Source organism: Squalius cephalus (assembly GCF_949319135.1).
Source record: "Squalius cephalus genome assembly, chromosome: 22".
Lineage (NCBI taxonomy): Eukaryota > Metazoa > Chordata > Actinopteri > Cypriniformes > Leuciscidae > Squalius > Squalius cephalus.
The window spans coordinates 24,760,127-24,774,860 of record NC_137143.1 but is presented as its reverse complement, the minus strand read 5'-3'; the positions used below and the strand labels follow the sequence as shown (position 1 = coordinate 24,774,860).

The window sequence follows — 14,734 nt, the reverse complement described above, 5'->3', positions numbered from 1 at the left end:
CAGTAAAGTTACTGCTTTACAGAATTACAGCTGTGTTTTAAATAGCCTACATTGTAACTCACTGTGACTGTGGACTGTCACGTCAAGCTTGATGTGTCGCCATTTGGAAATAGGAATGACACTTTTCTAAAACAACAGTCGCATTAGAAAAAAAAAACTCAAGTCGGAATATTTTAAACGAAAAATAGCCTACATTGTCAGGCTCAAATCAGGGTGTCACGAAGACCAAAAATGTTATTTAAATTAGTGTTAAAATCTAAAAAGTCGTAGGCCAATCGATAATTCCCAAGCAGTGGTGGGCCTACATCAAGCAGATCATTTGATTGTGAAAATAAATGTTGTGATGTGCATGGCATCTCGGTATTTATAAATCTTCACCCCTCACTATACATTCACATAATTGGCCTTAAATCACTTATGGGCTCTATCTAATTGTAAGACGTTTAATTTGTTCTTGTATTGAATCAGTATTGCATCGAGTGCATGTAGGCTTACTATGTAAATCATACTTCAGACATCCAGTCATTCTTCAATGCAGTCACATTTATTGGCTTTCTCTATGCACAGTTACTAAGCAGTCACTTGAGCTGGCAAGAAATGGTTCAAATTTACAATGGAATTTTCACAATGTTTACTAAAAAATAAATACAGGACTGAGAGAGTCGCACAGCTCAAAAATATACAAAGGCTTGGAATTAATGTAAACCTTTAAAACATGTTAAAAAATGAAACATTTGTGTCTTGTTTTTTTTTACTTTAAAAAGATCATATGTACATGTTTATACAAAAATACAAAATGGATTAAAATCTCTTGAAGCGGAGCTTGTATGCAGAGTGAGATTTGTTTCCTGATTATTGTAACTGAATGAGATGCATCTTGTCCCCAGACATAATCACGTTAACCCTCATTTTTTATTTTATAGGCCTATTCATCAATTAATTTATTATAATTTGCAATTATTTCACAACAAAACACATTTAAAACCATTTGGCAAAACAGACTGTGCTTCTCCATTAATGCAGAGTAATTCAGCAAAAAATTTGTCTAAGAAAATTAAATTAAAAACAAAGAAACAGTCCAAGATGTATATTTCAGTTACAACAAAGAAAACAATAAAATAACTTTTCTGTGTAGTGTCTTGTGTTTTCTTTCATTCGTTCTTTATTGATATGATCATTTTTGTGTAGTACCTTGTACCTGTTTAAAACAGTCCAAAACTGTGTTGAGGTAAAACAATGATACAGATAACACACTTTGTGATTTCCCTTCATTTTTTTTCTTTAATATTTTGCAAATAAGGCCCAAACTGCCTGGCTAGCTTCACTACAGGTAAGGTTGATACCTCAAATGTGGCTACTGTTATGTTATGAAAAATAAAATAAAACCAAAAAGACATATTCATTGCTACATATCTAAATGTTTGAGTTGTCACGAGTGTTGTTTTCATGACTGCTTTTGCATCACAAGTACAGAGAGATAAATATGAAAAGGAAACTGATGATGCCAATGGCAACAATGACAGAATATGGCCTGGGTATAGAATTCAAAGCACCATAACATTTAACTACAGTTGTATAACATATAGAATAGCTTATTTGTTCAGAATGCAAGTTTACAGCTAATTAGAAGAATGTTTACAAGTTCGGTATCTTCATCATTGGCTGATACACCCCTGATATGAAACATTTTTTTCTTATTTTATTTAAATAAAGCTTTATCATTATTCTTTTCCAAATTCATTAACAAAATAATTCTCTGGATAAAATATCCCATAATTAAAAATACTTTTTTTTTCTATTAAATGTTGCAATCTAAAAGAAGATTTCATAGATTTAGTTCTAGTATATGGACACAAGGGAAAAAAAGTAGTCTGTACTTCCAAAAGTCTGTAGTTATAAAGCAATGCTAATTGCAACAACCATCAGACAGGGTTGTAATAAAGGAGAAATAAGACGTGGCACATTGCAGCTCCTATTTAAGAGAAAATATCTGTTCTGTTAGTGTCTCAGAATATCCTGGAAGATTTCTCTACCGGTATAAAACGATAAAAAGAATTAAATTCTCAAACCTCTTGGACATAATACTTGACAAACCAACAACAGTTCAGAAAAAAGGCTGAAATATTATGTTTAAGTCAATCATCCATGTATATACAGATGAGCAATGGATTTTAAACTGCTGCCTGTTTGCAGTCATTTCATCTATATATCCCAGAGATTGAGATATAAATCAGTTCTCACATTACACTTATCCCTAAATATAATTCTATCATCATCATTTAAACCAAATGGCCCCTTATGCTTCAATCTGTTTCCTCAAAACTCAGCTCTACACAAATAGTGCTTCATTAGATTAGATTGTCCAGTTCCTCCACTAAATGGGAAAAAAGCTCAAACTGTGTATACAGTGATGTAAAACTGCTAATTTCAAACAAATCTATACATTTTGTACATTTACTGAACATAGCACATACTCAACATATTCAAGTGAAGGTGGAAATACATTTTAAGTGGAGATGTGACATGTTCTAGTGTTTTATTGCATGCTGTACAGAGGATGAAGAAACTGAATTACGACCACAGTGAAAGAGCGTTAATCAGACGGATGACTAAAAATCGATCTTTTCACAGCTTGTCACCTTCCCTCCAGTGGCACAGTGTAGGCTTGACAAATTAGCTAAGTCCTATGAGTTTTGAACTCCGAGAAGACTTCAAACTCTGAAGAGTTTAACTTTAAAAGTGAATCCATTCTTCTTCAAATGTACAGTATGCTTGATTTTAAGGGTATTCACAGAATACATTGAGATTGAAGTGAATTTCTCTCGGAAGTCCTCGTTTCTTCTGCAGTCACAAAAAGTTTCCATGTTGGGTGGTTAAGTAAATATACATGATGACACCTGAAGAATGTGACGAAAATACACAACCCAATTTGGGTCTTTGAAGAAACGGTAAACTAAACACAGGTAAAAAGAGTTACATTTGTTTTCGTAATAGTTGTTGGAATGCTGTTTGAGAGATTGAGATTCAAACAGACACACACCATAGACGTTCCATTACTCTAAACGAAAAACTAAAACTGGATTACTTCTTTCTGCTCACCTTGTTTTTTAACATTGCATCCAGGTTGTATAATGAACCAATTAAGTGCAAAAGAATGAATGGTTTTGCAAACCAGTCCACTTTTAGAATTATTTTCGTGACATTTCTGGCTTTTTGTCTCAGAAGTCTTTCCCCCTGCACACTTAGACACCCAGCTAAGAAAGGCCATGGTGCGATTGTCCTCAGAAAAGCTTAACATCCACGTATTCATGTAAATTAGTGATGGATGGTGGAAATAGAATTGTTTTCTATCATATTAAAAAAAAACAAGTTACCTTTTCAATATCTTGTTAAAATGACAAAGGATTTCACCTTTTCATTTTGTGAGCATAAAAGTGTGGGATTATGATTGAAATCATTCCTCAAAAATGATCAATACAGTATTGGGTAATGCAAAAATGAATGTACTTCCATTTTTTTCAGTTGACTTATAGTGTACAAAAGGAGCTTAAAGAAATCAATGTTTTTTTTCAAATCACAAACATCAGGGGAGAACACTAGGCAAATCATAATGTGTACAGCACTCTCACACAGTTCAAATAGAATGTTTTCATATTATAAAATATTTATCATTTTGCTAAGTGGATAAAAAAATGATTATACCACTAAGAGGAGCGGTCATCGTGTGGACTTCCATCTGAGTTCTCAGTCTCTCCTTCTGATATGGCCTGCATTGGGGCAGTGTACAGCCGACTCCGCGTGCTATAGCGACTGCTGTTTGCCGCAGGTGGAATCCTGGAACGTCCCTGTCTGGAGGCAGCTGACATGGTAAGTGTTTTTGGGGAGAATCCCTCACTGTTGGCCTTAGGGAATGAGCTCGGAAGTGGATCACCACTGCTAATGGAATCCTGTAGGGGTAAGGGGGGCTCTTCTGGTTGCCTTGCAGCCTCTAATAGCAGCTCTGCTTGAGTCTTGGGTGTGATGGGGCTCTTAAGGATCTCTGTAGCAGACATGCGGTAACTCGAGTCTGAGCGACTACCCTTCTTTAGCAGCAGGAGTTTAAACTCCTCACTGGATGTACTGGACTTTTTGGCACTCCTGTAGATGGGTCCTGAGGCTCGCTGGAGGCAGGTTGAAGGGACTGAGGCAGCAGGGGTAACCGGGCATACAGTAGGATTGCTGACAGGGGCGGGTGCAGGTGCTACACCAGGCCGACTTTTTCCACTCATCTCCCCTGAGTCTTTACGTCCCAGCACTTTCCTTTTAGATCTGCAATATTTTAGTTGATGGTGTATTAAGGTCACATACATGTGCATTGTATGCCATAATCACTTTCCATGTCTGCATGCAATGTCATCCAATGTCATCATCAAAACCAAAAGTCATAGATACAGAGTGATTCGCAAAACCCTGCATTGGTAGGTAAAACAATCAGGCTTACCTGTGTATCATAGCAAACAGATCTTCAGTTGTGCGTAGTTTGTTGGGGGATGGAAAAGCATTATCATCATCAGGTTTAGAGTCATCAGTCAAAGGAGAGGATGAATTGTCACTGGGAGTTGATTCTGTCAACATGCAAAGCATTCATATATCAAGTTCAACCTCAAAGTTATACATTTTACAGCTTTAATGTGAAATCAGTCTTTTAAAAAATGTATGCTAGGCCTTCTACAGTTATATAATGTGAAAAAGAGGTTGAACAATATATTGGTTTTACTGATTAATCAGCACCTACAGTATGGTTGTGTAGTTGCTGTTTTGGAATAGCGGCCTCTAGAGGTGAAATAAAAACAATCACTGACTCTGCCTGGAGTTTTCTGTGTTTTGTGACTATGCTATGCACAGAGCCAGAAACTTTAGAAGTTGATTTAAAATATTGAAAGAAAAAAGCCAAGGCATGTTTACAGTACTTGTTATCATTGCATATAGTCATGGTAATATAAATCAGATCACGTTTAATATCTTGCCGTTTTTTACAGGACAATTACCCTTGCTGAAGTAGTCCTCTGTGTCCGGGGTCGACTCTTCTTCCCTTATGTCCTGTGAGGCACTTCTGGTTGCGACACCTGATGTCTCATAATCCTCCTCTCTGCCTTGTACATCGCTGATTGTGTAAATGTGCGATGCCTCTTGAGTTGAAACAGGCACTTTGTCAGGACTGCTGCACAGTACAAAATTGCTCCTCTGTATTTCACTATAAGCTGGAGGCGGCATTGTACTGGCCAAACACACGGGCTGTGCTGAAGGCTCTGGCCGCAAAAGTTGATTTATATCTTGTTTTAGTCTCCCTGGTGATATTGTCAGTTGCACATCTGGGTACCTTCTGCTGTCTTGTTCTTGCTCAGAACTTTGAGATGACCTTGTCGAAGAGTCTTCTTTTTCAGGACAAGGATCTACAGTTCTGAAAGCAGTCATTGCCCAGTAAGTACCAGGACCAAGCCTCTCCTGTCTCACTCTAACTTCCTCCTGGGGAAGAACAACATTTTCCACCAGTGGAACTTGTGATTCACAGAACTGTGCCGTAGGGGGTTTGTAGGCTGGCGGTTTCCGGTTGTGCCTATTGCTAGAGGACGGGGCGTCAGTTATTACTGTGGAACACTTGGGGCGAGTTACTGGATTTACACTGGCCAGAGCATAACCTTGGTTCCCTTCAGCTGGTCTACAAATAGATCGCAGTTGCACTGATCTAAGAACAGTTGGAGTAATAGCCAAATGGGCTGAGCTGGATGCTGTGCTTGTTGCACTCTCTGAAGTGGAAGCTGCAGCTGCAATGCGAGCCTCTGCAGCAGCGGCAGCGGCGACGGCTGCAGTGCGTGCTTCAGCAGCAGCAGCAGCAGCAATGGCAGCTTTCTGCTTATTCTGGTGGAGGATGTGCATCTGATTTCTGTGAGCAAAGTGCTTGCTGTGAAGAGCACTTAGGTCGAGGTGACTGGGGGGTATGGCATGGAAGTCAGTTTCCCTCCTGGTGAAAATGCCTGGGTCTCTGACTAAAAGCTGTGGCTGTTGTAGGGAGCAAAGGGAGGACTTCCTTTCAGGGACTTTGGGTTTCCTCTTGCCACTGGTTGGAGACAGGGGCCCTGGGAAGAAAGCGGAGGGGAAGGAAGATGTAGGTGTTTCAGACTGACTGGAATATCCACTGGAAGGGGATGCTAAGCCTGCCAGCTTTTCAGGGGAAGCCAGCTTGAAGTCACCTTCAGGTGGAGGAAGAGTTGGGGAAGTAGGTCTGGACCTGGGTTGACAGGCTTGCATTTCTGCACTTTCTGATGACTTGATGCATTCAATAACAGTTGTACCCGTAGCAGCACTAGAGTTGGACAGAGACCGGTAAGGGTCATTTGATTTTAAGTCACTGTGGAGCCAGAGGTCTGCATAGTCTGCTTGCACAGCACCTTCATCCTTAAAGGAATGTGTGTCTGAGGAACTGAATGGAGAGGAGCAGTCAAGTATGTCCCTGACATTCTCCACTCCCCATGCGCCAAGTGACTCGAGACCTGCAGTCTCAAGGTGCCCTGCAGAACCAGCCAAGTCAAGCTGCAGTTTCATCTCCCTGGAAGACAAGGGCAGCGGCAACTCGCAAGTAATCTTTGGTTCGCTCTGCTCTAGAACGTTCACACCACTGCTTGTTTCCTTTAATGAAGAGCTACGTTTTGGTGGGGGTGGCTTGGCCTTTGGTTTTTTTAAGGAGAGACACGGTCTGCCAAGTGTCCTGGTGGCTCTGTACTCTGACTGAGGGTATTCACCCATGTCAGGTGCTATATTCCCACTTGGGCCACAGTCTGGGTCAATGGCTGCATAGTTGTAGTAGCTTCTGCTACCCTTAAGACCACAGTCAAAGTGCATGGAGGAATAGAATCTTTCAGTGTCAACGATGTAGTGCATCTCAGATTTCCTAGCGGTTGCTTGGTCACCGAAGCTCTCGTAAGTTTCCCCACTAGAATAACTGGGGCAGCTGACGCCGCTCTCATCCTCTCTGGAATGCTTTGGGCTGAAGTCTTGGGGGCAGGGCTGATCCTGCTGTTCCTGTGCACAGTTCCACTCCCCATCACTAGCAGTGCTGACACCTGCATCATCCATCTGATCAGTAGCCGATGAGGTAAAAGAATTGGATCGTTGCCCCTGTCCTTGTGGCTTGTCCATGTGGTAGGGATCAATTATGAAGCCAGTGGAATCATCAATGACATGGGACCCAGTATTGAGGGAGAGCTCTGAATCACAGTGTGAGGATCCAGTCAGGGGAGGGGAGGCAGCAGGCGGAAGAGTCTCAGACGTCTGCGATGGGCAAGTGGAGCTGCTTCCGCTCCAGTTGCCACTTGAGGACTGGTGATCCTCTTTATGGTCGATCTGGCTGCCAAGCACTCCTGTAGTAGAGGCAGAGTGAATGGGGCTGCTGAAAGTATCTGAGCTGGATGAAATTTCACAGCTTCCCATGTCAACTTTGCGTGGGAGCCTGGATCTCCCTCTCTCCATCCATGCGTGGTCAGGGCTTTCCGAATGCTGCATACGCTTGAGAGTTCCAAACTGTAGCTCTGGCATGGCTTGGTCATCAGTACTCTCTTCCTCATCCTTTGGAATTCTCTGTCCTGGACCTGGCAGGAAGTCCTCTGCTTCATACGGAGAGAGCTCCTCATCTTCCTCTTCATCATCTTCATCATTGTCATCATCATCATCATCACTGTCATCTTGGTCCTCGTCCAGAAGTCGGCCACCCTCACGTGGAAGACTTCTGGAACGAACACGGGTGGCTGTTGCTGCAGCATACACGGTATCAGAGCGATCCGGCAGGGAGGTGATGTTTCCAGTGGAGTGTGAGAGAGAAGCTGGAATTCCCTGACCCCTCTGGGCACGGATACGCCTCCGGGATGGAGCAGCAATCAGGAAGTCATCTGTCTGACAGCCAGAGTCCTTGGTGTGCAATACTCGGCCACTCAGGGAGAGCTCCTCATGCCACAGTGACTTGTGTGGGTTGGCATGGATGATCACTGTTCTCTCTCTAGCCACAGGTGATTCATCAGAATCTACCGGTAAATTAGAAAATCAATAATTAAACTTAACTATATGCAGATAAAATGAAAGAAAATGTTATATGTAAAATGAACAGAAGTTTTTATATATAAAGTTCCTTTGATGAACTGGAACTTTAGATGGAAAGTATCAGCTGGCCATACCCATGTCTTGTTGAACCCGTTTGGGGATGCCAGTGATCGTTTTTCGCCTCCTGAGTTTCCGACGTCTCTGTAAAACTGACTGTGAGTGAACAAGAGAGCAGCGAGCACTGGCTTCTCTGTCAAATCCAACACCTATGAAAAAAATAATAATACAGACACTCAGTACCAACTAAACATAATTATGTCATAGTCCTTTTTTGTGTTAGTTTGTATTGAATCTGAAGTAGTTGCTTTACCAGAAACATTTATTGGAATTATACAGGATGAAATCACGTGTGAGTCATTCTTTACTCTCTCTTCTGGTGTGGGAAGAGGCAGGCCTTTGGACCAGTTTGTCTGTTTGTCCAGGGTGGTAGGTACATTGGGAACAGGACATTTAGGCCTATGGCTCATCACTGGCAATTCTCCATCTGTTTCTGTGTTGGTACCAGCCTAACATGGGATGATATTACAATGGTTAGCTCTATTTAGAACCAGATTGATGATTTAATATGTCAATCTAAATACACAGAATGTAAACACACAGTTGAATGTAACAATAAAATGTTATCTACAGGATCACAAGATTTTATACAGTGGCCCCCAAAACTTCTAAAAAAAACCTTATCACTTAATGTTTGAATTTCACAGCAAATATACAATAAAAATACAAAATAGCTAACTAAGCGCAAACTGATGCTTGACTTTCCCCTCAAAACTAACAATGAAGACATTTGGCAGCAACTATATAAAGTAGTCATGCACATACACATACAGTACCAGTCAAAAGTTTGGAAACACTACTATTTTTAATGCTTTTGAAAGAAGTCTCTTATGCTCATCAAGCCTGCAGTTAAAAAAAAAAAAAAAACAGTAATATTATGAAATATTATTACAATTTAAAATAATGGTTCTCTTTTTTAATATACTTTAAAATGTAATTTATTTTTGTGATGCAAAGCTGAATTTTCATCAGCAAGTACTCCAGTCTTTGGTGTCTTATGATCCTTCAGAAATCATTCTAATATGCTGATTTATGATCAATGTTGGAAACAGTTGTGCTGCTTAATATTTTTTTATAACCTGAGATACTTTTTTCAGGATTATTTGATGAATAAAAAGTTAAAAAGAACTGTATTTATTTAGAATAGAAATCTTTTGTAACAATATACACTACCGTTCAAAAGTTTGGGAACAATAACTATTTTTTTTAAAAGAAATTAGTACTTTAATTCAACAAGAATGCGTTAAATTGATAAAAGGTGATGGTAACGATTTATATTGTTAGAAATGTTTTTATTTTGAATAAATGCTGTTTTTATGAATAAATGCTGTTAACGTTTTACTCATCAATGAATCCTGAAAAAAGTATTCCAAAAAAATATATTAAACAGCACAACTGTTTCCATCATTGATAATAACTGAGTATCAAATCATCATATTAGAATGATTTCTGAAGGATCATAAGACATCAAAGACTGGAGTACTTGCTGATGAAAATTCAGCTTTGCATCACAAAAATAAATTACATTTTAAAGTATATTAAAAAAGAGAACCATTATTTTAAATTGTAATAATATTTCATAATATTACTGTTTTTTTTTTTTTTTTTTTTTTTTTTTTTAACTGCAGGCTTGATGAGCATAAGAGACTTCTTGCAAAAGCATTAAAAATAGTAGTGTTTCCAAACTTTTGACTGGTACTGTACATGTATTGTCAAAACAACACAGATAAATGTGAATAAGAAATGCAACTTTGAGATGATGAGGCATAAAGCAAGACAAGAGATTAGGTACTTCTTTAGAACAAGATAAAAACATGCAAATGTAAAAAATAATATCTTTCATGAAGGTCAGGTTTCACCATAGAGAGTAAATAAGAAAGGAAATCGATGGGAAAATCATGAAAGAAATCTGTTTTATTTACACAAAAAGAAGCGGAATAGTATTCAACATCAAAGCAAAAACTATAAGGAAGGATCTTACTATATCAGATCTCTCTGCAATGCCAAATGCAGTATATCACAGAAATATAGTAATATATTTATATATTATATATGCATATTGTCCCAAATGATACTTAGCTGCCCCATTTAAAATGTTGTCAAATAACAAACTTATAAATGATCATTTATATTATAGCGCATATTCAATAACTAATTCTGGTTATAAATACAAAAATATCTTATGAAATAATTTACTTAATTATCATTAGGATTTACTCATACATGGAACTATGATGATGTTTTTAGCAATTCAAAATATGAATCTGCAAAAGAAGAGCAAACAAACTAAATAGCTAAACAGACATATTTACATATGGAGGAAGTCTTGTTCTAACATGATTAGGTTAGGACAAGGAGAAAAAGAAAATGTTAGGAGTTAGAGTTAACAAGCTGTCTTTGAGTGGGCAAAATACCTTTCTCATCCAAGGAATGAAGTTACAACACTGAACAGGGGAGGAGGAACGGGAGCGCTGATACTAAAATTAAAAGATGGAAAATAGAACTAAACCAATGACAAAAAAAAAAAAAAAATGGCATCATGTATAAAAAATAAAAGTCTGATGTGATGTTTTTATGAATTCCATGGAATGAACATGCTGTCAGGAAACAGGGACAACATATACACACACTGGCTTGTGGTTCACATCTGCAACATACAAGCTGAAATGAAAGGTTGTAATCTGATGGAGAAGGAATTTACTAAATTTGATTGTTATGGAAGGATTTGAATCAATCTGGCATCCCCTGGCAATTAGGCCAGGGTTCCATTTTTACATCACAAAATGATGTAATTTACCTTTCTGAGGACGGGTTTGAATTCACCCTCCTTGGCCGGTCTCTCCTGCAGCAGTTAAATGTAAGGAACAATACAGATAAAGAACCCAGAATATATTTCACCCACCCTTGAAATCACATGCAGCAGCTAACTTCTTGTGGATGTTACCTTATGAAAACATGTAAAACATGCAAAAGATGTAAAAAAAAATAAAAATAATAATACATGTATAAAAAGACAAAAAAAACAAAACCCTTACTCCAATCACCACATGGTAACATGTTTTCAGACCAACGTTTGAGTGTTCCTACACAACTCTTAGTTTAGTGACATTCACTTCCCTGTACATTCTCCAGGATACTGAGCGCTTGGACGAAGCAGCATTTTAAGGCCAATTCACACTGCACCGATAGACGCCGACCAATGGCGACAGTCACCAGATTACAGTCCGTCACTTCTCAGACATTCCAAAACCCGACAAACACTGATTCAACATTTTCAACTGGCGAAAACGAGAGCCGACCAGCACCAACAGGGGAAACACACTGATCCGAAAAAACCCGGCGGTCAGTGCAGTGTGAATTGGCCTTTACAATATGCAATTATGCACTGACAATTTAATGTAAAAAATAATTATAGGGCATTAAACGTGCATTATTGATTTTTCTAGCAATTTAACATTCAATATTTTACATGCAGTAAAAAAATATTATTTTCATGTCCCATACTGGACACTGAACACGGAATTTATGTAAAACAGAAAAAAAGTAATTTGCCATTTAATATTTGGTTTATGAACTTTTTTCTAGGGCTGTCAAACGATTAATCGCATCCAAAATAAAAGTTTGTGTTTACATAATATATGTGTGTGTATGGAGTATAATTATTTTCTATATATAAATACACACACATGCATATATATTTAAGAAAAATGTGTTATTTATATGTAAAATATTTATATATAATATAAATTATATATAATATAAATATATATACACAGTATATACATGCAAATATTTCTTAAATATATACATGCATGTGTGTGTATTTATATATAGAAAATAATTATACACCGTACACACACATATATTATGTAAAACAAACTTTTATTTTGGATGCGATTAATCGTTTGACAGCCCTACTTTTTTCATAATGTTTTGTAATGTTCTGGGGTCTTAGGAAGTCAAACAAAACCTTTTGAAATGTGACAAAATATGTTATAATGGGATGGTATCACAGAACAATACAATAAAAGCAAACAGATAGTCTTTACCTTCCTCTGGATAGTCTGCACATCACTCTCTCTAACGCTCCTCTCCTGGTGTGCATGGCAGGAGAGAGTGTGCTAGCTTAGGCCAAAAATATTTTGTTTGTCTTATAACAGTTTATATTTTGCAAGATAAACAATTATAGTACTGGATTAGGTCACCACTTGACATTCTAAATACATTCTAGGTCCTTGAAACAAAACCAGCTGAGAACCACTGATCTTTGGACCTCCTCTCTATAGAGTGGTGCAAGACCCGGAAGACTAAATCGCCAGTGGTTCCCGCAAAATCTTCCAGTGGGTTTTTATAATGCGGTGTTTCAATTTATGAGTACAATAAGATCTTTGCGAAACATAAGTTGCCGATACTTGAATGTTTTGTTCTACAGCATAAATTACACACATTCACACCCCAAACTTTCTGATTTAGTTACTTATTAGAAATATGTTTTTTTTTAAATAAACATAACAGCTCCAAAATGTGCATTTTGGGTGTGTGTAATTAATGTTGTAGAACAAAACGTCCAAGTATCATCAACCTATGTTTACCAAAGTTCTTATTTTACTCATAAATTGAACCCCCACTATAAAAACCCACAGGAAAATCTCAAGGAAACCACTGGCGAATGAGTCTTCAGGGTCATCCCTGCGTCCCAATTCAGAGGCTGCATCGCAGGCTGCATTCGAAGGCCGATTGCGTCCCCGCGGCGCGATGAAGACTGTCCAAATTTGAAGGCTCCTTCAAATGCATCCTTCGTTTCCCGTGAAATGAAGGATACAACTGATGAATCCTTCGCGGCCTTGCCTACCCCAGAATTCAATGCAACAGTGACGACAGGATATTTTTGAGAGAAATTGCCAAATTAGTATTGGGTTTCAACTTACTCAAATATCTGATGATAAAAATGTAAAAAAGCGGTTCAAATGTTCACTTATTTCTTACTAAGATGTGATTATATATAGTTTATACTCTTTATTATATACAGAAAAGGACCATGGTGAACATATTTAAACAGTTTTTGAATCCTGTTTTGTTTTCAGACAGTTTAATATAACTTTCAAAAAAGTCTAGAATAAACGTTACTGTCACTCATCAACGGCAGCTGTCACAGTTGCTAGGTGACAAGTCCTGGAGTCCGACCGGTCCTGGAGGGCCACTGTCCTGCAGAGTTTAGCTCCAACCCTACTCAAACACACCTGAACAAGCTAATCAGCGTCTTAGGATTATTAGAAAACTACAGGCAGGTGAGTTTTATCAGGGTTGGAGCTAAACCCTGCAGGACAGTGGCCCTCCAGGACTGAAGCTGCCCATCCCTGGGCTAATCCGTACCATTTAAAAAAGTTCAGTCCAACCTTCACGGCCTTCGAAAGGATGCAGCCTTTGAATTGGGACACAGCCTATATGTACTACATGAGTGGCGATTAAATGTTGAGTGCCTTACCACCAGGCGTGAGTGTCGCCCCCTCTGCTCCCGCCGTCTGAGTTTGTGAGCTGAAGGGAAGGTTGGCATGGGCGGGGCCACAGATATTGATATGGTGACCCGACCACGCTCTCTGCTGGTTGAACGCTGACGCTGCTGCTGGTCTGTAAAGTACACACACACACACACACACACACACACACACACACTTAAGTTCACTAAGCAATCAGTCTAAACTAAAGTATGAATTATGACAACTTCTGTTTTACAGAATTTACAGACTGTCAACTGATAACTAAAATGTTTCATGTGTAGAAGGCCTCTAATGCATACTGACAATGTAAAATCAATGTTCTGGTCACATTTTATGTGTAATTAATGTAAGTAAAATTGATTCAAGGGAAAAATATGAATTATGCTATGATGGTTCACATTGAGCTTAAGGCAGTGCCAGATCAAATTTCATCATTCAAACACAAGGTGGCAGTATGAATCAGATGTATGAATCACTAAACTCCTCCAACATCTGCCTCTAAATGCATGTCATTTTTTCCCTTATACAGATAAATTAATATCTAATAGTATTTAATTGTTATTGATTATTATCATTATATAAAATTAATTATCTGATTATATAGATCCACATAAATTTCAAGTAACATTTCAAACTCACTTATTTAAAAAGTATGGTATGCAAATATAAAATGATATTCACAGGAAAAATATTTCCATATATACTGAGAATTAAATAGATTTCAAAGGTGACATATAGCGAGATTGGAAGATGGAAGTGAGAGGTTAGTGACCTCTCACTAAGGTCAGAGGTTCATTTCCAGGTAGACTCAGTAACTTGATAAATGTTTATACAGATTGAGGACAACATAGAAACACTTTATTGATCCCAGAGGGGAACTCCAGGATCATAATTCTCATCTATCCTGATCTATCACCATTGTGGCCCTGGGCAGACCACTGAACCACAGGGGGAATTTGGTTACAATTGTTGTGATATAAGATACGTTTGGATGAAAAGAACTTTATAAAAAAAAAATCAAATGGCCATTTTGACCCCACTATGGTTTG

At 38.3% G+C, this 14,734-nt stretch overlaps 1 protein-coding gene across 3 annotated transcripts in view; it reads right to left on the bottom strand.

The window, feature by feature from the left end:
* Positions 1-523: 523 nt before the first annotated feature.
* The window catches only part of nhsb (Nance-Horan syndrome b (congenital cataracts and dental anomalies)), a 60,725-nt gene continuing 46,514 nt past the window's right edge, over positions 524-14,734 (bottom strand). Inside the window, exons 3-11 of one of the 3 annotated variants that reach the window (XM_079856914.1) lie at positions 13,673-13,815; positions 12,237-12,281; positions 10,985-11,029; positions 10,602-10,664; positions 8,441-8,636; positions 8,205-8,336; positions 5,028-8,054; positions 4,481-4,604; positions 524-4,308 (exon numbers count right to left, since the gene is read on the bottom strand). In XM_079856914.1, the coding sequence (XP_079713040.1) occupies positions 3,705-4,308; positions 4,481-4,604; positions 5,028-8,054; positions 8,205-8,336; positions 8,441-8,636; positions 10,602-10,664; positions 10,985-11,029; positions 12,237-12,281; positions 13,673-13,815 (4,379 nt within the window). In that variant the 3' untranslated portion in view covers positions 524-3,704. The remainder of the gene's footprint in view (positions 4,309-4,480; positions 4,605-5,027; positions 8,055-8,204; positions 8,337-8,440; positions 8,637-10,601; positions 10,665-10,984; positions 11,030-12,236; positions 12,282-13,672; positions 13,816-14,734) is intronic. The other 2 variants (XM_079856915.1, XM_079856916.1) reach the window with 2 other exon arrangements.